The sequence below is a fragment of the Antechinus flavipes genome, chromosome 1 (genome assembly GCF_016432865.1).
Source record: "Antechinus flavipes isolate AdamAnt ecotype Samford, QLD, Australia chromosome 1, AdamAnt_v2, whole genome shotgun sequence".
NCBI lineage: Eukaryota > Metazoa > Chordata > Mammalia > Dasyuromorphia > Dasyuridae > Antechinus > Antechinus flavipes.
In genome coordinates this window covers 285,712,959-285,734,421 of record NC_067398.1, presented here as the reverse complement: position 1 = coordinate 285,734,421, position 21,463 = coordinate 285,712,959, and the positions used below count along the sequence as shown (strand labels likewise).

General features: G+C 35.9%; 1 protein-coding gene and 1 non-coding gene across 3 annotated transcripts in view; one reads left to right on the top strand and one right to left on the bottom strand.

Moving 5' to 3' along the window:
- The window catches only part of CEMIP2 (cell migration inducing hyaluronidase 2), a 146,916-nt gene that overhangs the window by 95,410 nt on the left and 30,043 nt on the right, over positions 1-21,463 (top strand). The window contains exons 22-24 of one of the 2 annotated variants that reach the window (XM_051962093.1): positions 4,830-4,984; positions 6,969-7,072; positions 9,149-11,018. In XM_051962093.1, coding sequence (XP_051818053.1) covers positions 4,830-4,984; positions 6,969-7,072; positions 9,149-9,345 — 456 coding nt within the window. In that variant the 3' untranslated portion in view covers positions 9,346-11,018. Of the gene's footprint in view, positions 1-4,829; positions 4,985-6,968; positions 7,073-9,148; positions 11,019-17,179; positions 20,599-21,463 lie in introns of those variants that run through there. The other variant, XR_007947726.1, reaches the window with a different exon arrangement.
- LOC127546049 (U6 spliceosomal RNA) lies at positions 8,604-8,705 on the bottom strand. Its single transcript, XR_007949915.1, has one exon. It is a non-coding gene; the product is annotated as a U6 spliceosomal RNA (small nuclear RNA).

Sequence of the window (21,463 nt, the reverse complement as noted above, 5' to 3'; positions counted from 1 at the left end):
GACTAGAACTGAAGAGAAAATTTGTTCTTCAAATACAAAATTCAAGAGAAGCATAAAAAGATAAACAGGAAAGAAAAATAAATACACCATGTTATTCTTTAAGGTTAAATGGGAAGATAATATTGTATTTCTTTTAGGACAGTTAAAGAATATACTTTGGACTGCTTGCCATCTGGGGGATGGGGTGAAGGGAGGGAGGGGAAAAGTCAGAACAGAAGTGAGGGCAAAGGATAATGTAAAAAAATTACCCAGGCATGGGCTCTGTCAATAAAAAGTTTAAAAAAAAAAAGATAGAATATACTTTGAATAGAAGGTGTAGATATAATTTGACTTTGATGTGATGATAAAAAATTTAATTTGGAGCTGAAAAAGAGGATTGTATTGGGGAAAGAGAAAAAAGGGAAGCAGAATGGGCTAAGTTTTATACACACACACTCACTCACACACACACACACACACACGAGATCTATTACAGTAAAGGTAAAGAAGAAAGGGCATGAACATTGCTTGAAATTTACTCTCATTGGAATTGGCACAAATTTGAATAGAGAAGCACTCAGTTGGGTAGATTTATCTTATCCTATAGGGAAAAAAGAGAGGAAAATAGGAGGAGGCGGGAGGGAGTACTGATAGAGGACAGATTTGGGGAGGTGGTGATCAGAAGCAAAACACTGTTGAAAAAGGACAGGGTGAAAGGAGAAGAAAAAGTATAAGTGGGGGAAAATGTGGATGGGAATGTGAATGGGATGAACTCGCCTATAAAATGGAATCAGATAGCAGAATCTTACAATATCTTCTTTGTGCATTTGAAGCAGTGACAGAGAGTAAAAGTAAAAAATCTGAGACAGAATATGTTAAAAAAAAAAAAAGTAAAAAAAAATTGGGGGGAAGGATTTCAGACAAAGCAAAAGCAAAAATAGATTTAAGAGATAAGGAAGGAATAATAGATGCTCTAAACAATGCTGTAATATCAATAGTAAATATATGTATTAAGTGATATGTAATTGAAATTCTTAGAGAAGAAGTTAAGTGAATTACTGGAAGAAATAGATAGTAAAACTATATAATAGGGATCTCAATCTCCTCTTCTCAGAACTAGATAAATCTAACCATATACAAAGCTAGAAAGAAATTAAAGAGGTAAATAGAATTTTTAGCAAAGTTGGAAAAAATTGAAGAAGGATAGAAAGGAATATACCTTTTCTCAGTGGTGCGTGGCAGCTGCACAAAAAATGACAGTCCATTAGAGCACAGTGAAATACAGAAAGTCAGAAATATTGAATATTTCTCACATCCTGATGTAATAAAAATTACAAAGTAATAAAAGATCAGGAATTTATAGATTAAAAATTAATTGAAAGTAAAAATAATCCTAAAGAAGGAGTGGATCAAATAACAAATCATAAAAAGAATCAATAATTTCATGTAAGAGAATGACAACCATGAGACAACATACCAAAACTTATAGGATGCAACCAAGGCAGTGTTTAAGGGAAATTTTATATCTCTTAGTGCTTACATGAATAAAATAGAGAAAGAGGAGATCAGTTGGGCATGCAACTAAAAAAAGCTAGAAAAAGAACAAATTAAAAATCTCTAATTAAATAACAAATTAGAAATTCTGAAAATCAAAGGAGAGATAAATATGGCAATGTAAATGAAATAGATGAATATTCACAAAAATACAAATTGCCCAGATTAACAGAAAAGGAAATAAAAAATTTAAATTACTCAATTTTAGAAAAAGATTGAACAAGCCATCAATAAGCTCCCAAAGAAAAAATTCTCCAGGGCTAGAGGAATTTAGTTAGGAATTTTACCAAACATTTAAAGAATAATCAATTCTAATACTGTATAAGCTATTTGGAAAAAATAGATCAAGTAGGAGTCCTACCAAATTCCTTTTATAACACAAATATGGTGCTGCTATCTAGACTAGGAAGACCAATTTCCATAGTGAATATTGATACAAAAACTTTAAATAAAACATTAGCAAAGTGATTCTAGCAATTTATCATGAAGATAATACCAGATGGTATTTATACCAAGAATGTAGGGCTGGTTTATCATTAAGAAAACTTTCCAAATGACCGTATCAAAACCAATAGAAATCATATAATTCTATCAATAGATTCAGGGAAAAAAAACCTTTTGGCAAAATACAACACTTATTCCTTTTAAAAACACTAGAGAGAATAGGAACAAATGGAACTTCCTTTAAAATGATAAGTAGTAACCATCAGAAGTTATGAGCAAGCATTATCTGCAATGGAGATTAGCTAAAAACCTTTCCATCAAGATCAGGAGTGAAACAAGGATGTTTGTCATCACCACTATTTTCCAATTAGTTATTAGAAATGTTTGCTTTAACAAAAGAAGGAAAAGAAATAGAAGGAATTAGACTAGGCAGTGAGGAAATAAAACTCTCATTCTTTACAGATAATATAGTGGTATACTTAGAGAATCCTAGAAAATCAACTGAATTAGTTGAAATTAATAATTTTAGCAAAGATCCAGGATATAAACTAAACCCACATAAATCATCAGCATTTCTTTATATTATTAACAAAGCCCAGCAGCAAGAAATAGAAAGAGAAATTTTATTTAAAATAATTGTAGACAATACAAAATATTTATGTGTCTTATATGCCAAGACAAATCCAGGAACTATATGAACATAATTACAAAATACTTGCCACAGAAATAAAGTTAGATTTAAATAATTGAAAATATATCAGTTGCTCATGGGTATGCCAAGTCAGTATAATAAAAATGACAATCCTGCCTATATTAATTTACTTGCCATACTAATCAAACACCAAAAGTTATTTTAAAGAACAAGAAAAAATAACAAAATTCATCTGAAAGAACAAAAGATAAAGAATATCAATGGAATTGGTAAAAAAGAATTCAAAGGAAGGTGACTTAGCAATACCAGATCTAATCATCAGAACTATTTTGCACTGGCTAAGAAAAGGAGTTGTGGATCAGTAGAATAGTGTCTACTATTTAATGATCTACTATTTAATAAACTCAAAGACTCCAGCTTCTGGAATAAGAATTCACTTTTTGACAAAAACTTCTTGGAAAACTGGAAAATAATGTGGCAGAAACTAGGTATAAACTAACATCTCACCTCAAATACCAAGATAAGATCATAAACAAATTAGGAGAGTAGGGAATAGCTTGTCTGAAAGATCTGTAGAAGTGAGAAGAATTTAGATCAAACAAGAGATGGGAAACTTTAGGAAATGCAAAATGGATAACTTTGCATTAAATTAAAAAGGTTTTACACAAATAAAACTAATGCAACCACAATTTAGAAGGAAAACAGAAATCTGGGAAACATTTTTTCCTGCCAGTATTTCTGATAAAATTCTTATCTTTCAAATAATATATAAAGAAGAGTCAAATTTATAAGAATACAGGTCTTTCCCCAATTAATAAATGGTCAAAGAATATGAACAGTTTTCAGATGAAGAAATTAAAACTATATTAATATGAAAAATGCTGTAAATGCAAATTAAAACAATTCTGGGGTACTTCCTCACTCCTATTAGATTGGCTAATATGACAGAACAGAAAAATGATAAATGTTGGAGGTAATGTGAGAAAACGGGACATTAATAAATTGTTGGTGGAACTGTGAACTATTCGAACCATTCTGGAGAACAATATGTCCAAATGACAATCAAACTCTGCATGCCCTTTAGATCTATATTCCAAAAAGGTCACAAAAAATGGAAAAGACCTTTATGTGCAAAAGTATTTATAGCAACTCTTTGGAAATTGAGGTAATGCCCATCAGTTGAGGAATTGCTGAACAAATTATGTTATATGAATGTAACAGAATACTATTGTGCCAGAAGAAATGATGAACGGGCAGGTTTCAGAAAAACCTGGGAAGACTTTCATGAACTGATACTGAGTGAAGAGACCACAAGCAGGAAAACATTGTACGATGATCAATAATAATTGACCTAACTCTTTTCTGCAATACAAGGATCCAAGATGATATCAAAAGACTCATGATGGAAAATGCTATCCACATCCAAAGAACTATAGAGTTCGAATGCAGATTGAAGCGCACTATTTTTACTATTTCTGATGTTTTTGGTGACCCTTCTCTTTTGTTTCTCCTTTTACAACATGATCAATATGGAAATATATTTATAAGATTACAAATTTATGATCTATATCAAATTGCTAGCTGTCTTGGAGAGAGAAATAGGAGAGAGGGAGAAACCAAAATTTTGTAAGAAAAGAATGTTGAGGGGCAGCTAGGTGGTGCAGTAGATAGAGCACCAGCTCTGAAGTCAGGAAGATCTGAGTTCAAAGCTGATCTCAGACTCTTAACATTTCCTAGTTGTATGACCCTGGGCAAGTCACTTATCTCTAATTGCTTCAGAAAAAAAAAAGAATGATGAAAACTATCTTTACATGTAATTGGAAAAAAAATACTATTTTCCAAAGCAAATAGACTAAAAATTTTGATCAACTCTGATCAAAATACAATGAACAACCATGATTCCAGAGAACTGATGATGAAGCTTGCTACCCTTTTCCTAAAAGAGAATGGTTTCAAAATACAGAATAGGACATGGTCAATATGGGAATTTGTTTTTGTATGGCTAGGAATATTTTTTTAAAAAATTTTTTAACCCTTTAATTGAGTGTATATTGGAAAGAAAATAAATGTTTGTTAATTGAAAAATACAATTTCAAAATTTTATCTTAAAAAACAAAAAGGGAATGGGAGAAGAGGGTAAGGAATAGTTGAGAAACCACAAAAATGGCATTAATAATAGGTAATGTATTTGTACTATTAGGTCAATGGCACCAACTATCCGCTCACAAGTATGGGTTTGCATCTCCTCGTTGTGGATGCCTGTAGTGTTCCTTCCCGAGTATCTGAAAACAAATTATTCTCTTTTACTGAAGCTGAACATTTGAAAGAGTATTTAAAAACATCAATTCCTATGAGGTATGTGAACTTTTTTAAAATAATTATAATAATGTACCTTAAGGTTTATAAAATGCTTTCCACACAGCAAGTAGTATTATCTTATTTTACTGATGAGGAAACTGAGGTTTAGCAACAGTGACTTGTCCAGGGTCAAACAGCTATCAGAACTAAGATTCAAATTTAACTTTGTTGGGTCTCCAAAATTCACTGTTCTCTCTACTGTGCAAGGTTATCTGCCTGTATTTAAGGTCTCAAAGTACTTTGATAAGATTAACTCTCTGAGGTTTTGTCTCCCTACTCTGATATTTTAACAGTATATGCCTTTTCACACTATTTCTCCCTCTACTTTCGTTCATCACCAATTTTTATCCTCTATAGAGTAGTTTCTTTGATTATTTTTCTTTGAGGAGTGATCCTGAGTTGTTTTCAGTTCAACAGACCTACAGAGGAGCAAATGAGACAGTGTTGACACTTTGCCAACCATAAAGCATGACAAAGGCTAGTATATCATCATCTTTATTAGTCTACTCTCCATGGACTTTTTGTCAAAGGAGGGCTTGAATTCTGGACATTTCTCTATTGTTATAAAATCTCTTAGGAGAAGGAAAGACACATGAGAACTTATTATTAATGCTTTCTGTTATAGAGATTTGGTTATACGTGGATGCTATCTGCACAATCTAACCATCATTTTGAATAAAATGAACAAGTCAGACTTTTGTTGTTGTTTTGATCATCCTTACATAGATTTTTGTCTTTGCGGAATGGTCTAAATCTTTTTTTTTGGAGGGGGGGGGGCGGTACTCTCAGGAATGCTCTCAAAGTCTCAAAGTCTCAAAGTTCAATAACTGTGATAAGGACTATCATATTGACTATTGCTGATGGACATGTACACATACCTTTGTTGAGAAAAGCTCCCCAAATGAACATTTTATTTTGCAAGCCTTTTTCATTTCATTATATCTTGCCATTGTTTTATGTAGACATAAGAAATAGATCTTCACAATATTCTGATTTTCGTTATTCAGCAGATTATTTGATCTTTCTTGTTCTCTCTCCCTTTCCCTATTATCATCTTTCTTTCTCCCTCTATCTCCATTCCCCTAACCTTCACGATAAATATCTTTTCTACTTCATTCTTTTCCTGTCTTAGATTGCACGTTTGGAAGAATCCTTTCCTGGTCCTTATTCATTAAAGTTTTGACTATTTAATTATAAAACTCCAAAGACTTCAGCCTGTAATATGAATTTTGTCACATATATTCAAAATAGTCCTTTAAACTCACAAATCATTCTTCAAACTTACAAGACTTGACTGAGAAAATGAATACTTTCCTGGGGCTATTAGAATTAGCTTCTAGAGTTCTTAACATGTGCCATGGACCCCTTTCACAGTGTCGTGAAGTTAATGGACTCATGATTAGAGTAATGTTTTTTTTTTTCCCAGAAAAATATATAATTGAAGATAATTCTGAATTTTACTTAGAGGTTAATGAAAATTATGAAATATGTAAATATACATTTACATTCCCATTTAAGTTCACAATGCCTAAAACTTATCCACAGATAGCTTGGGAATCCATGGACTACAGGTTAGGTCCTCTTTTTAGAGTGACCAAGTTCCCTTGCAAATGTTGGGTAGACATTTCAAGGGACTGGGCTGGTCAGCTCTCATCTGTTCAGAGGTAGTAAAAGCTTCAGGATATTTGGGATTTCAGTGCTTTTGAGGCATCCTGCTGCTGAGATTCTTTAGCCTGTGGAAGGGAGTCCTGACATACATTGAATCTGTATCTTCTATTAAAAGAGTTAAACCCTGGGGCCTTCAGTAGTTTAGTTTATCTAAAATATCTATGGCTTATTCAAGTTTTGATTTTGTTTTTGCTGGGGATGGTTTATGAGAAGGAAAGGGGATGAGGTAGGAGAATATAAGGGTCATGGAAGGGAATTTGTATGTATATAACAGATACATTTCACTTAATGAAAATGAAATTTTAAAATATAGGTCAATTGTTCTGATGAGCACAAGAGGAGAAATTAAAAATCTGAATATTTCTGAAGCATTAATGCCTCTGGGATTAGCCAAAGCAGCTCATCTTCAAAACAAAGGTTGGTATTTGCATTTTTGTAGATAACCCTTAAATGCTGATGCTCTGGAGTTTTTACATGTTCACTGGGTACTTTAACTTGTGAATGAATGAAAAAAAGAAAAATTAAAAGATACAACCTCTTTTTTTCTGCCCTTTTTATCATTAGCTTCCCTGTGAAAAGGATCTTTTTTATTTAATATTTTATTTTTCTCCAATAACTTGTTAAAAAGTTTTCAACATTCATTTTTAAAATTTATTCCAAATTTCTCTGTTCTCATCTCTTCTATTGAGAAGGCATATGATTTATACATTATAGTCATAGGAGACACATTTCTATATTATTCATGTTGTAAAAGAAAACATAGACCAAGATAAAAAACCCAAGAAAAATAAAGTTTAGAAAGTGTATTTTGAATCTATATTCAGACTTCATCAGTTCTTTTTCTTGGAATGGATAGTATTTTCCATCATAAGTCCTTCAGAGCTGTCTTGGATCATTGAAATGCTGAAAATACCTAAGTCATTCACAATTAATCCTCTTATAGTATTGTTGTTTCTGTGCACACATCCCCACAATTTTATTTTGGTTCATCTTTCTTTTCATTTTGTATTAGTTCATGTAAGTTTTTCTGAGAGCATCTAAGTCATTTCTTGTAGCACAATTAATATTCCATCACTATCATATACTACAACTTGTTCATTCAAATTCCAATTCTTTGCAACTAGAAAAGTGCTGCTATAAATATTTTTGTATGTATAAGTCCTTTTTTTTCTTTCTCTTTCTCTTTCCTCCTTTCTTTTTATTTAAATCTCTAGTTCCCAGTAGAAATATTGTTAGATCCTGCATGGTTTATAGCCTTCTGGGGATAGTTCCAAGTTGTTCTACAAATCGTTGAATCAGTTCATAACTCTACCAACAATGTATTAGTGTTTCATTTTTCACATAGCTTTTCCAACATTTGTCATTTTCTTTTTCTATTCTATTTACCATTCTAATAGTTGTAAGATAGTAATTTGCATTTTAAGAAATAGTGATGCAGAGCATTTTTTTCATATGGTTATAGATAGCTTTGATTACCTCATTTGAAAACTGACTGCTGGGGCAGCTGGGTGGTACATTAGATAGAGCACAAGTCCTGAAGTCAGGAGGACCTGAGTTCAAATATGTTCTCAGACACTTAACATTTCCTACTTTTGGGATCCTGGGCAAGTCACTTAACCCCAATTGCCTCAGCAAAAAAACAAACAAACAAAGAAAAACTGATTGCTAATATTTTTGATCATTTATCAATTGGGAAATGCTCTTTTTTCTTTTTTTTAATAAAATTGACTCATTTCTCTATATTTGAGAGATGAAGCCTTTTTTCAGAGAAACATGCTTCAAAAATTTTTTTCACAGTTATTATTACTATTTTCCTCCATTCTATTTCCCCTCTCCATTTATTCTACTCTATCCTGTCCTTCCTCAAAAGTGTTTTTCTTTTGACTATTGTCTCCCATAATCTGTCTTCTCTTCTATAAGCACCCTCTCTATCTCCTTCTACTATTACAAAAATGTGGAATGCTTCACAAACTTACTTGTTATCCCTGTATGGGTTTATGCTAATTTTTCCTGTATTGTTCCAATTTAAGTAAATATGCTACTAAAGCAAACACATGAAAAGGATTTTAATGAGATATCATACTTTCCAAGAGCATTTATTATATGCTCGCTATATGTTGTATACTGTGTATACAATAATATTATACACAATACAATATAGGGTTGATAGATAAAAGCAAGTAAAAAACTTCCTGTAAGACAAAACATATAGAAGAATAATAGTTGAAGAGTAGTATTTTGAACAGGGCTTTCAGAAGGAATGAGGAAGTGGTCTCCAAATGAAGGCTACTATGCTGGAGTGCAAATTTAAAAATGAAAGGACTTTTTAAAAGAAATGTATGGGGATGTATTTTGTTACTTGGTATAAGATGTGGATTGTAGGAGTCAGTTTGCTTACATAAAGGAATGTGATTTTTATGGCTATCTCTGGCTTGACCCTCCTCTGGTCTTACATGGAACTTTGTAGCTAATAACTGTGCTCTTATGTTGCAGGGAGCATGGTATTTCTGGGATTCAGGGGAAACTTTAAACCAGCATGGACTAAGCTGTTTACCAGTCCTGCTGGACAGGGCTTAGGACTGCTTGAAAAATACATACCTTTACAGCTGGAAGAGTATGGCTGTGACAAAGTCTACAGTATCCGAAGAAGAGATTTTGAACTTTTAAAGAGAGCTTCAAGAGCACATTAGAGACTAAAATGTTAACTTGTGCTAGGGGAAAATGTGAACTAACTTATTTAATTTATGACATTTTAAATGACACTGTTAAAACCTGAGGAAATCATTTTGCTGTTTGTGACAGGAAAAAGCCTGAATTTACAGCTTCATTGCCAGTCTGTGCACCTTCTCATTGTATACAACGTTAAAAGAATTTATACAGAGTGTCTCTTCTGTTCCTTTAATGCTTTCCCTCAACCTCCCCCCTCAATTCTAGTTTGTATTTACTATAAACAGTTTTCTATTTTTTGTATTGTATTGTATTGTGGAGAAACCTGGGGTGTCCACAACAATGTGCCTGAGAGTATTTGGAGACAAATCTTGTTGCACCTTGGATTACTTGAAGTCTAACATTCAGTTATGTGTCTTGCAGCTGTTTGATCTTATCAGGTGGCACATGGATATGATTCTTTTATGCCTGCCCCCAGGCAGACTGAAGATTTTACATGTTAACGACTTTATTTTTGTTGTTAGTTTCTAAGTGGCAGCTCAGGCCTGGCACCTGTCCTTGTCTGGACATGGTCATTTTGTTCACTTTTACACTGAGTTTGTGGAATGTATATGTGTGTGTGTTTGTGTATGTATGTGTGTGTGTTCGTTCAGTTTTCAAATAGTGAAATTAATTTGGAAAAGAGGGCTATTTTTAAGGTATAAATTTTTTAACCTATGACCCTCAGGAGATGTTTTTAAAATTCCAGTATTAAAGTTTGAAGTTGATAGGGATCATGCAGCTTTAATCCTTAGCCTGCTTTAGCTATATATTTGTGTCTTACATGCAGTGCTAAGCTGGATTTTTACATTTGTTACTCATATTTAATAATGAGGCTCTTTTCCTTTAAGCCTTTCTGCTCATAAATCTGCCTGAACATCCTAGGAAGCTAGCTACCTCCTGACATAGTTATTCCCAAGACTATAAGGGAATGAACTTTTGGATCTGTTCTGAAGCCCCAGATAACATGGGAGAAATATAGAAATGGACTTTTTTAAGGTCTAGGGAGAGTAGATTATCCTGATTTATCACAGTTTTGAAAGTAAGTTGAACAAAGTGGTGATTGTACCCTATTTCACTCTCCAGTTATATTCATGGCATTCCAGTGGATACTAAGGAGTGCTCCATGCAGCCAGGGAAATGGCTAGACCCTTTAGACAACAGATTATAGCAAACTTGATTTAGAACTGGAAGGAACTTTAGAGATGATTTAATCCAAATCTTTCCTTTCATGAATAAGGAAGGTGAGAAATGGGGTCACTTGCTGATAGTCATAGAGATCATAAATGTGAGAGCCAGGATTCAAACCTGCATCCTTTGCCTACAATCTAGTGTTCTTTCCACTGTGTTATACTGTTTAATTCAATAGGAAAAAAATCAATAGGTGGATAGCTAGATCCCTTGTCACTCAATTAATCAAATTTTATAAATAAAATCAGTGAGGGTAGGGGTGGGTTGGGAGAGCTGGGGAGATGGGATTTAGGGGAAAGGGTTGAGCATTAATATATACAATTTCACTTTCTTCACCCATATGCAGAAATGGGCATGACAGTGCTTGTGAATAAAGGGGAAATTGATGAGCAGCTCTGACTCTTTTTATTATTTTATAAAGTGTGCTACCTCAAAGTGCTACCAATAAAACTTTTCTAATTGTAAAGACTCGTGCCCGATTTTGTTTACTAATGAAGTTTACCTTGAATGGAGATGAGATATGTTATGAGAAATGAGACAAAATGAGATACCTGTTATAAGTTGTGATTGGGGTTTGACAACTCTGCTTTGGGAATAGGCTTTCATCCAGATGGACAAAAAGAACTACCCAATGGGACTCCACAAGCTTTCCCTGATTTTTTGATGCTAGCAATCCACAAGTGACAGGAGTCAGAAAATCATGGGTACTTCAAGAAACTTAAATAAGACATTACAGAAAGAAAGGAGAGACAACTGTCCACAAAGGAGAACTTTTATTAAGTAATAATAGAAACCACATTTGATCTAAACCACAAAAATACCCATGATACCCTAGTACTGGACAACAAATATTTCTTTGTGATTAAAATGAAGTTACAGTAGTTTTGCTTTTTTATAATTGAACATGTCACATTCCTTTATAATGCTTATCATAAATCAAAATAGGGTGTTATAACAATTTATTTGGATAATCTTACATGGATAGTCTTAGCCACTACCTATTAGCTTTAAAAAAAAAAAAAAGTTTAATGGGTAGCTCTCAATCAGATGAGGTATTTAGTTGATTCCTGCCCCTCTCTCCCCTAAAAAAGAAACTGTACTATAATGAAAAATACAGTGATCTCAAATGTTCTTAGCCTCTGTTTTAAGGTTTTGTTGAAAGATTCCCTTCTCACCATCTGAAAAATGCTATATCAAACTCTGTTTCCTTGACATTGGGATGAGAAATGAAAAACTGAGTCAGTTCCTGTGATATTTGGACATCAAGGTGTCTCTGAACTGATGTTTGAAATGAACACTTTGTCACCCCATAAACTGGATATGTTGATTTAGAGAAAAGGGTTGGTTTAAAGATACATGGTGAGGATTGAACATCATGGGGAGAGAGAACAGATCTTGAATGACTCATAATTAAGCTAGTGATTAGAAAATATCATCATTGGCATCATAGGATCATAGATTTAGAACTGGAAAAAGGTCGTAAAACCCATTAAACACCTCCAGGCCTCAATTTGCTCATTAATATGTGACATTCTGTGTTTGACTAAACATGAAATAATAATGCTGCCTGGGATGTTGACAGCTGAGGCAGAATCCCAAGCACCTCTGCTAACTCTGGCTCAAGGCACACCTCATGGACAATCCCAGATTTTCATTAGAGCCAACTATTCCCTTTGGTTCTTTGTCAAGAAATTAGTAATAAGTTAAACTCACATGATGAGGATTAGGGTTAGATGGGATCTTGGATCATGCCATCCAAATTTATTTTTTTCAAATGGGAAAACAGGTTAGTAGTCTTTCAGGTCCTAATTGTCTTCACTAACCCTTTGCACTCTATATTTTCTTTAGGAAATGCTTATAGGAAAAGGATAGCGAGGAAAGCAGTCAAAATGTTAAACTAGCATTAAGCAGAGCCAAGTCTAGAAATGGGCAAAGTTGAAACATGAAGGAAGAATGACTTGGCTATTCCTTATCCTTTTTTTCTCTCCTATCCTTCTTTGTTTTTGATAATAGTCCCCTCTCTCCTTTCCAGAATAAGCAGATCCCCAAACTACTGGTTCTTTTCTATTTTCCCCATTCGAAATCTCTATTTGCTACATTTAGACTTGGCTTCATGCTTAGTATAGTCACTTTTTAGTTACAGAGTCTTTTTTTTTTCCTTTTTATTCTTTATTTTTCCTTATATAAGGTCTTACATGCAGAGATAATTTGAAACAACCATTTTTTAAAAATTTGAATTCCAAATTTTCTGTCTCCCTCCCAGATTATTTTTCCTTTCACACCAACCTTGAGCAAGAATTACTAACCTCATTTTACAGATGAAGAAAAATGCTGAGAGGGATGAAGTGATTTGTTCATGGCCATATAGCATTAAGGAAGTGAAGTGGCAAAATGGATAGACTCTAGATGGCTAGAGTCAGGAAGACATCTTCCTGATTTCAAATATGACCTCAGAAACTAGCTGTGTGACCTTGGAAAAGTCACTTACCTCTGTTTGCCTCAGTTTCCTAATCTGTCACATGAGCTGGAGAAGGAAATGGCAAATCACCCCAGTATCTTTGCCAAGAAAACCCCAAATGGGGTCATGAAGAATTGAGCATGACTGGAAGATGATTGAAGAGCAACATAGCAATAAATATCAGAGCACAAATTTAAACACAGGTTATCATAGTGTTAAGTATAATTCTTAACAAAAAAAAACCAATACAATATTTCCATAGTTGATAGTGAATTAATATGTTTTTCCTTCAGGCAAAAGGCTAATATGTTTCCTTGGGAGACAACATGGCAAATGGACAAAGTACTAGACTCAAGTCCAGTAGAGTCAAAAACTGTATTCAGATAATACTGCTACCTGGAGTCAAAAGAACTAGATATAAATACTAAATACCTCTGATTCCTACTATCTTTGTGACTCAGAATTATAATTCTGTAGTTCTAGGCCTAGCACCTTTGCACCAGGAAAACTCTTCAAACCAATGTAGCTGTTGCCACAACACCTTTCCAAAAACTGTCGCTTGGAAAATCCTCTTTATTTGCAAGACCTTTCAATTACATCCTGTTAGATTTATTTCAACAGCTGAAAGGAAGGTAAAGTGACCCACAAAATGGGTTCATGACCTAGGCATAAAGAATGAGATTATAAATAAATTGGAAGAGCATAGGATAGTTTACTTCTCAGCCCTATGGAAGAGGGAGGAATTTATGACCAAAGAAGAACTAGAGATCACTATTGACCACAAAATAGAAAATTTTGATTATATCAAATTGAAAAGTTTTTGTACAAACAAAACTAATGCAGACAAGATTAATAGGGAAGCAATAAACTGGGAAAATATTTTTACAGTCAAAGGTTCTGATAAAAGCTTCATTTACAAAATATATACAGAATTGACTCTAATTTATAAGAAATCAAGCCATTCTCCAATTGATAAATGGTCAAAGGATATGAACAGACAATTCTCAGACAAAGAAATTGAAACTATTTCTAGCCATGTGAAAAGGTGCTCCAAGTCATTATTAATCAGAGAGATATAAATTAAGACAACACCGAGATACCACTACACACCTGTCAGATTGGTTAGAATGATAGGGAAAGATAAGGCAGAATGTTGGAGGGGATGTGGGAAAACTGGGACCCTGATGCATTGTTGGTAAAGTTGAGAATGGATCCAACCATTCTGGAGAGTGATTTGGAATTGTGCTCAAGAAGTTATCAAACTGTGCATACCCTTTGATCCAGCAGTATTACTACTGGGCTTATACCCCCAAAGAGATTTTAAAGAAGGGACAGGGACCTGTATGTGCAAGAATGTTTGTGGCAGCCCTGTTCCTAGTGGCCAGGAACTGGAAACTGAGTGGATGTCCCATCAATTGGAGAATGGCTGAATAAATTGTGGTATATGAATATTATTGTTCTCTAAAAATGACCAGCAGGATGATTTCAGAAAGTCCTGGAGAGACTTACATGAACTGATGCTGAGTGAAATGAGCAGGACCAGCAGATCATTATATACTTCAACAACAATACTATAGTGATGATCAATTCTGATGGACGTGGCCCTTTTTAACAATGAGATGAACCAAATCAGTTCCAATAGAGCAGTGATAAATTGAACTACCTACACCCAGCGAGAGAACTCTGGGAGATGACTATGAATCACTACATAGAATTACCAATCCCTCTATTTTTGTCTGCCTGCATTTTTTATTTCCTTCACAGGCTAACTGTACACTATTTCAAAGTCTGATTCTTTTTGTACAGCAAAATAACTATATGGACATGTATACATATATTGTATTTAACATATTTAACATGTATTGATCAACCTGCCACTTGGGGGAGGCGGTGGAGAGAAGGAGGAGAAAAATTGCAACAAAAGGTTTTGCAATTGTCAATGCTGAAAAATTACCCATGCATATATCTTATAAATAAAAAGCTATTAAGAAAAAAAAGTCTGGGAGGTAGGTGTTATTACTACCCCCAGTTTACAGTCAAGGAGAGTAAGAGAGATTGAGACTTTGTTTTTTTAGCTAACTTTTATATGGCACTTACTATTTTGGGGAAGCTACAAATTTTACAGGGCAGATGTGAGGGAGTGTCTTCCAGACAGAGGGTATTAACTGTATTCTTAGGGGATCCAAAATCTAATTTTTTCTAGTCTTTCATTTCCCAAGATTGAAAAGATGAAACCTCCCATAGTTTCCATGATTAAAAATATTTTTAGGCCATACAATTTTTTGAAAATCTTTATTCTGGGACAATATGGAGAACAAGAGAGTGACTTTTCTAAAGGCTACATAGGTAAAATAGTGGCTAAGCTAAGACTAGAATACATATTTCCTGGATACCAATCAGTGTTATTGCTAATAAATTCAACTGCAATCCCCTAGGTTAAAGGATGTCCATCCTAGTATTGTGGATAAAATGATTACTTAAACCACAGTTTTTCCACCTGCTTTACATCCACCCTTCACCTTCCACTACCCCCTGTATCAACTGTATATTTCTCTCAACACTTTATTTTATTCTGCAAATACTGATACCAGTTGCCTGAACTTTCCACTTATACAAAGTATGAGTCAATTTCAGAGTAGAAGGTATGTGCTTTTTTTGTGTGCATACTTATCAACACATGGGCCCCCTCTGGGGCTAGAAGATAAACCAACTAGCAAGGATAGAATCAACATCCGTGTGTGCTGAGCAAATCAAAATGACCAAAGAGAGCATTATGGCACTGGATTCATTTAGTGTCAAGGCATAAACAAATGAGAAAGATTTCTCACAGTACTACATGAATGGAAACTTAGAGTCCCCAGTTTCTCTTGTGCAATCTTCTGCTGAACATTTGTCTGTTCTGATTCAGGGAGAGACAATTGTTCAAAAGGGAGATCTCTGGACAGCCTGGCTGCACTGACAAATTTTCTTAGGAAAATTTCCATAGGCATTCTAGGTCCAGAAACAAATAGCTTAGAGGAATGTTCTTTGTGCTGAATAAAGAATCTAGTTGTGGCCAGCAGTCCAAGCCAAACCCAAGGAATTCCAAAACACACAGCAGTTTTTTGAATTGCAAGTCACTTGTCTGCCGACAATGCTAATTGTTTCACCTCAGCAACTTGGTATATGTTGTACTGAAGGAAGTAGACTTGAGGTTTCAATAGCTTGTTTGTTAAACCAACTGCCTCCCAGTTCTTTTTCTATAGAGATCACAGTTAGAAAGGATGGCAGCTGGGGAGACAACTAAAGTAAACATTGCCTCTATCTCTCTGTATCTTAAATTGCTTCCTCTTCCCTAGCAGTATTTTATTTTCTGATTATAAATCTGTGTGATCTGCAGTTTTATTTCCTGGAATGGAACCCTCTGTCCTTATGATTAGTAGGCATCAACATACCATATTTTAAACAAATGGCATAGGGGAATTTAGGTGGCACAGTGGATAGAGCACCAGCCCTGAAGTCAGGAGTGATGAGCTGCGAGAATTGAGGACAGATCACCTCTGATTCATGTTGCAGATTCTTTGCTTAAGAATTCTCAAACCCAAAGTTTGTGGCAAAAGGGGACTTATTTATACTAAGAAGACAAGAATCCTATTAGGATAATTTTGCGAATTGTCTGGGCATACAATGCTAGATATATTGGAGTTTCTTTTGGCTCCAAACCAGGGCCAATTTCCAGATGAATGAGGGACTAATCTCCAGTTCAATAGAGGGCTGTGGCTATGCCTCAGGCAGAGATTTCCAATTGAATAAGATTACTTATCTGGGTATTCTGGACAGAAGGGTGGGCCACTCCCAGAGGCTGGGAGGGTTTTGAGACTCAGGACCATCCTTCCCCCGCCCCCAGTTTATATCAGGGGCCCCCAAAATATTAAAGGGGATACAATTTACATCATTTTACCCCCTTAAGTACATTTAAGCTCATACTCAGACTGCCTCCCCTGTAAATCCTGGGGATATGGTATACTTGAAATCTTAGAAGCCTCAAAGTGCTGACCCTCTAGGTGTAAAGTGGAAAGACCCATACAAGATCATTTTGACTACTACAATTTCAGTCAAACTGGAAGGGTCCCCCAACTGGATTTATATTTCTAGGATTAAAAATGCTGCTTCTGTTACCTCTCCTTCAGATATCTCAGAATATTCCTGTGAACCCATAGAGGACCTGAAGTTTCTCTTCTGCAAGACCCCTGAAAAAACTCTGGAGAAAGGGTGAAATTGTCTTTCACTATAATCTCCTTCCTTCCTTTCTCACCATGAGAACTTTACTCCTAATACTCTCTCTTCAGCGTTCTTGGTGTTACTCTGTGAGCCCTCCCTAGTGAGGAGATAACTTCCTATGAAGACCAGGGAACTGTGCAGGTAATGGGGGGATTCAGGATTGTTGAGTATCCAATTGTGTGGGTCAGAAACCATTTAATAAAAAAAGACTGGAGAGATCTCTAGAAGCAAAGCAATACGTTCTCATGAGAATCTGGTGTCCCACCCATCGAGCAGAGAATCAAAGGGAGGAAGCACCATAGGGGGCAGGGTCAACGCTTTTAATCCCCAACACAAATTCCCCCTCCCACCACTGACCCTCACATCCTTATTAGCTGAGGATCTTACATTCTAAACTCGGGAACTACCCAAGAAATTGAACTTGATCAATAAGTACAAAGTTTGGTTGAAATCGGGAGGATAACAAGAAGGGGGATAACAGGGAAGGGGCTTTAAGTATGTCCTTAAGAGGATAGCAGGGAGGAGACACTTTAAGTCCTTGACTTAATGCTTAAAGTCCTTCAGGCCTACTCAAACTTTAAAATAGATGAAGCCTAACTCGATTTTCACAACTGTCTTGAAAGATCTCACCTTATCTCGTTCACAATCAATACCCCCAAGGTGGCCCAGAGATGCGACCTAATGCATTTTTTACAAAGATCCCATTTCCAAATGTTGCCATCTTCACCCTAGAGACCACTCCATTTGTACTAGCTACTCCCCGAGGGAACTACTTTGATCTGATTATCCCTCTTTTCTTTCCCAGCACACCTACATATTACCACACCCATAACAGTAGTTGTTGTGGCCCATAATAGCCATGTTTCTATCCCTGACGTGAGGATGCTGATTTATACCACCAATACTGTTGGTGCAAGTGAGTGTGACTCCTCTCAGCAAACTGTACCAGCTGCATAGGTAGGTCAAGGGCTAAATATACCTATGACTATGGACCACCTTGAAAAATAACTGTAGGGTATCCATTCCAAGATTATCCTGGCAAACTCACTCATCATGCTTTCATACCATTTTCTTTGATACTTCTTCATAACCTTCTGAAAACTAACATTCTGATTGATAGAATGTCAAGTAACTACAATCATCCTTGGGGACAAGTGTGTGGGTCAGAAACCATTAATAAAACAACTGGATAGATCTCTAGAAGCAAAGCAAAGTTTATTATACGTCCTTGAGAACGGGCTGTTCCAACTATCGAGCAGACAATTGAAGGGAGGAGGCACCGTAGGGGACAGGGTGGACACTTTTAATCCCTAACGCAAATTCCCCTCCCACCACTGACCCTCATCCTTATTGGCTGAGGTTCTTACATTCTAAATGCAGGAACTATTCAAGAAATTGAACTTGACCAATAAGTACATAGGTGCCCATATTTGGCTGAAATAGGGAGGATAACAAGAAGGGGACTTAAGTGTGCCCTTAGGGGGATAGCAGGGAGACTTTAAGTATGTCCTTAAGATAGCAGGGAGGAGACTTTAAGTATGCCCTTAGGAAAATAGCAGGGAGGAGACACTTTAAGTATGCCCTTGACTTAATAAAGTCCTTCAAACTTTGAAATAGATGAAGCCTTACTAGATTTTCACAACTGTCTTGAAAGATCTCACTTTATCTCGTTCACAAGCAATCAGGAAACTTGCTACAAAACTTGACCTCAGATACCATCTATGTGCCTAAGGGATATGCTGTTCTCTGTAAAGTAAGTTCTCCATTCTATTTCAATGTTTCTGAGGGACCTGGTTTTTTTTTTTTTTTTTCATAATTATAATTTTTATTGACAGAACCCATGCCTGGGTAATTTTTTACATTATACCTTGCCCTCACTTCTGTTCCGACTTTTCCCCTCCCTCCCTTCACCCCCTCCCCCAGATGGCAAGTAGTCCTATACATGTTGAATATGTCACAATATATCCTAGATACAATATATGTGTGCAGAACTGAACAGTTCTCTTGTTGCACAGGAAGAATTGGATTCAGAAGGTAAAAATAACCTGGGAATAAAAACAAAAATGCAAACAGTTTACATTCATTTCCAGTGTTCTTTCTTTGGGTGTAGCTGCTTCTGTCCATCATTGATGAATTGAAACTGAGTTAGATCTTCTCTGTCGAAGAAATCCACTTCCATCAGAATACATCCTCATACAGTATCGTTGTTGAAGTATATAATGATCTCCTGGTTCTGCTCATTTCACTTAGCATCAGTTCATGTAAGTCTCTCCAAGCTTCTCTGTATTCATCCTGCTGTTCATTTCTTACAGAACAATAATATTCCATAACATTCATATACCACAATTTGCCCAACCATTCTCCAATTGATGGGCATCCATTCATTTTCAGTTTCTAGTCACTACAAACGGGGCTGCTACAAACATTTTGGCACATACATCTGAGAAACCTGTTAAGACGTATGCTCTGACTGGAACCCTCCCCAGCCCATAATTCTCTCTACCAGACACTTAACCTGTTCTAAGCTCTATGGGTCTTGCAACCTAGGTTACCCTAAGTGCTCCTTTCACTGTATATAATGCCACTACCTCAAACACTGCCCCCATCCCTTCAAGGAGACAAAGACAGGGATTTGGGGAAAATGTTCTTTGGTATTTAAAGAAGGGCACAGCAATGCTTGGTTTCCTGGGTGGGATACTTAGATGAAAACATCCTCTCCAACCTGACGGCCACAATCAACCAGCTAGCCAATGAAACAGCACATTTTCTCCAGGAGATCCAAGAATCTTTGGACTCTTGCTAACATGGTTTTAGATAACTGAATGGCCTTGGATTATCTCCTTGCCTCAAGTGGAGGTGTTTGTGTCCTGGTCAATTCGTCCTGTTGTATGTACATCAACAACTCAAGGAAGATTGAGCTCTGTACTGAGAGAATCTTAGAGAAAGCTGGCCTCACACACCCCCAGTCTTCCTCGGGTTCAGGTTCCTGGTTATGGTCTCTACTAACCCCTATACTAATTCTACTTCTAATTAATAAATAATTAGAATTTTTTACTCATATTTGGCCCCTGTATTTTTAATCTGTTTGTAAGATTTGTTTCCTTTAGGCTCCAAGTGAACTTCTAACTACTCTCAGCCTGAAGATCATGGGACACTCCACATCTCCTAGATGCTGTTGCTGCTATCTTCAGATCTCAAACTTCCCCTCCTGTCCTGAACCCCATTGAACAGAAGGACAACTCTACAACACTTATCAGCTTGAACCAGCTATAGAAAATGACACCTTTGTCCCTTTACCCCAAATGAATTTGGGGGGGGACTGTTTGAGGTGGGGAATGATGTAAAATGTTTCCCCTTTAATCTGTGGGGGAAGGGTTAGAAGGTTCCCTGATGTGAACTATGTCCCCTTTTGAGGGAAGAGTGCTCATGACTCTCAAACCCTCCTGCCTCTGGGAGGGGCACCATCCTTCCCAGACAACTCCCAAGATAAATAATCTCATTCAATTGAAAATCTCAGCCTGGGGCATAGTCACTCAAACTGCTACCCAACTCCAGGCCAAGACTAACCCAATATAACCAAGGGTTTGTCAACCCTTATTTGTTAAATGCCTTTCTGGACTTAGTCCACTGATGAAGATATTTTCTTCTCAGTGTAAACCTATCTTTGCTAAATTCCTAATCAGGAGTATGTCCACTAAGAAAACTATCTTCTTAGCATACGGTTTTCTTAGCATAAATAAACCCAGTCTTTGCCATAAATCTTGTGCCTATATTTATTGGGGTTTGTGAATTCTTTTGCAAGACCTGTGCAACTGGCCAAGCGGATTCTATTGCTATTAGGGGATCTCTTACCCTCAATTCTCACACTTCATCAGGAGTATACCTAAGTTCAAATCTGATCTCAAACACTTGATATTTCCTAGATTGTGACCCTGAGCAAATCACTTAACCCCAATTGTCTTGTTATACCACAGTTCTCTTTTATTATCCTGACTCAGTTTCCCTAATTATATACCATGTACATAGTTATTTACATTTTCTCTCCCGATGTAAGCTCCTTGAGGGCAGGACTGTTTTGTACCTTTCTTTAATAGCCTCATTGCTTGGCATAGAGCCTGAAATAGAATAGGTGCTTAATAAATGTACATTCACTGACCAGAGGCAGGAATCATATTTTTCATCCTTTTGCAATG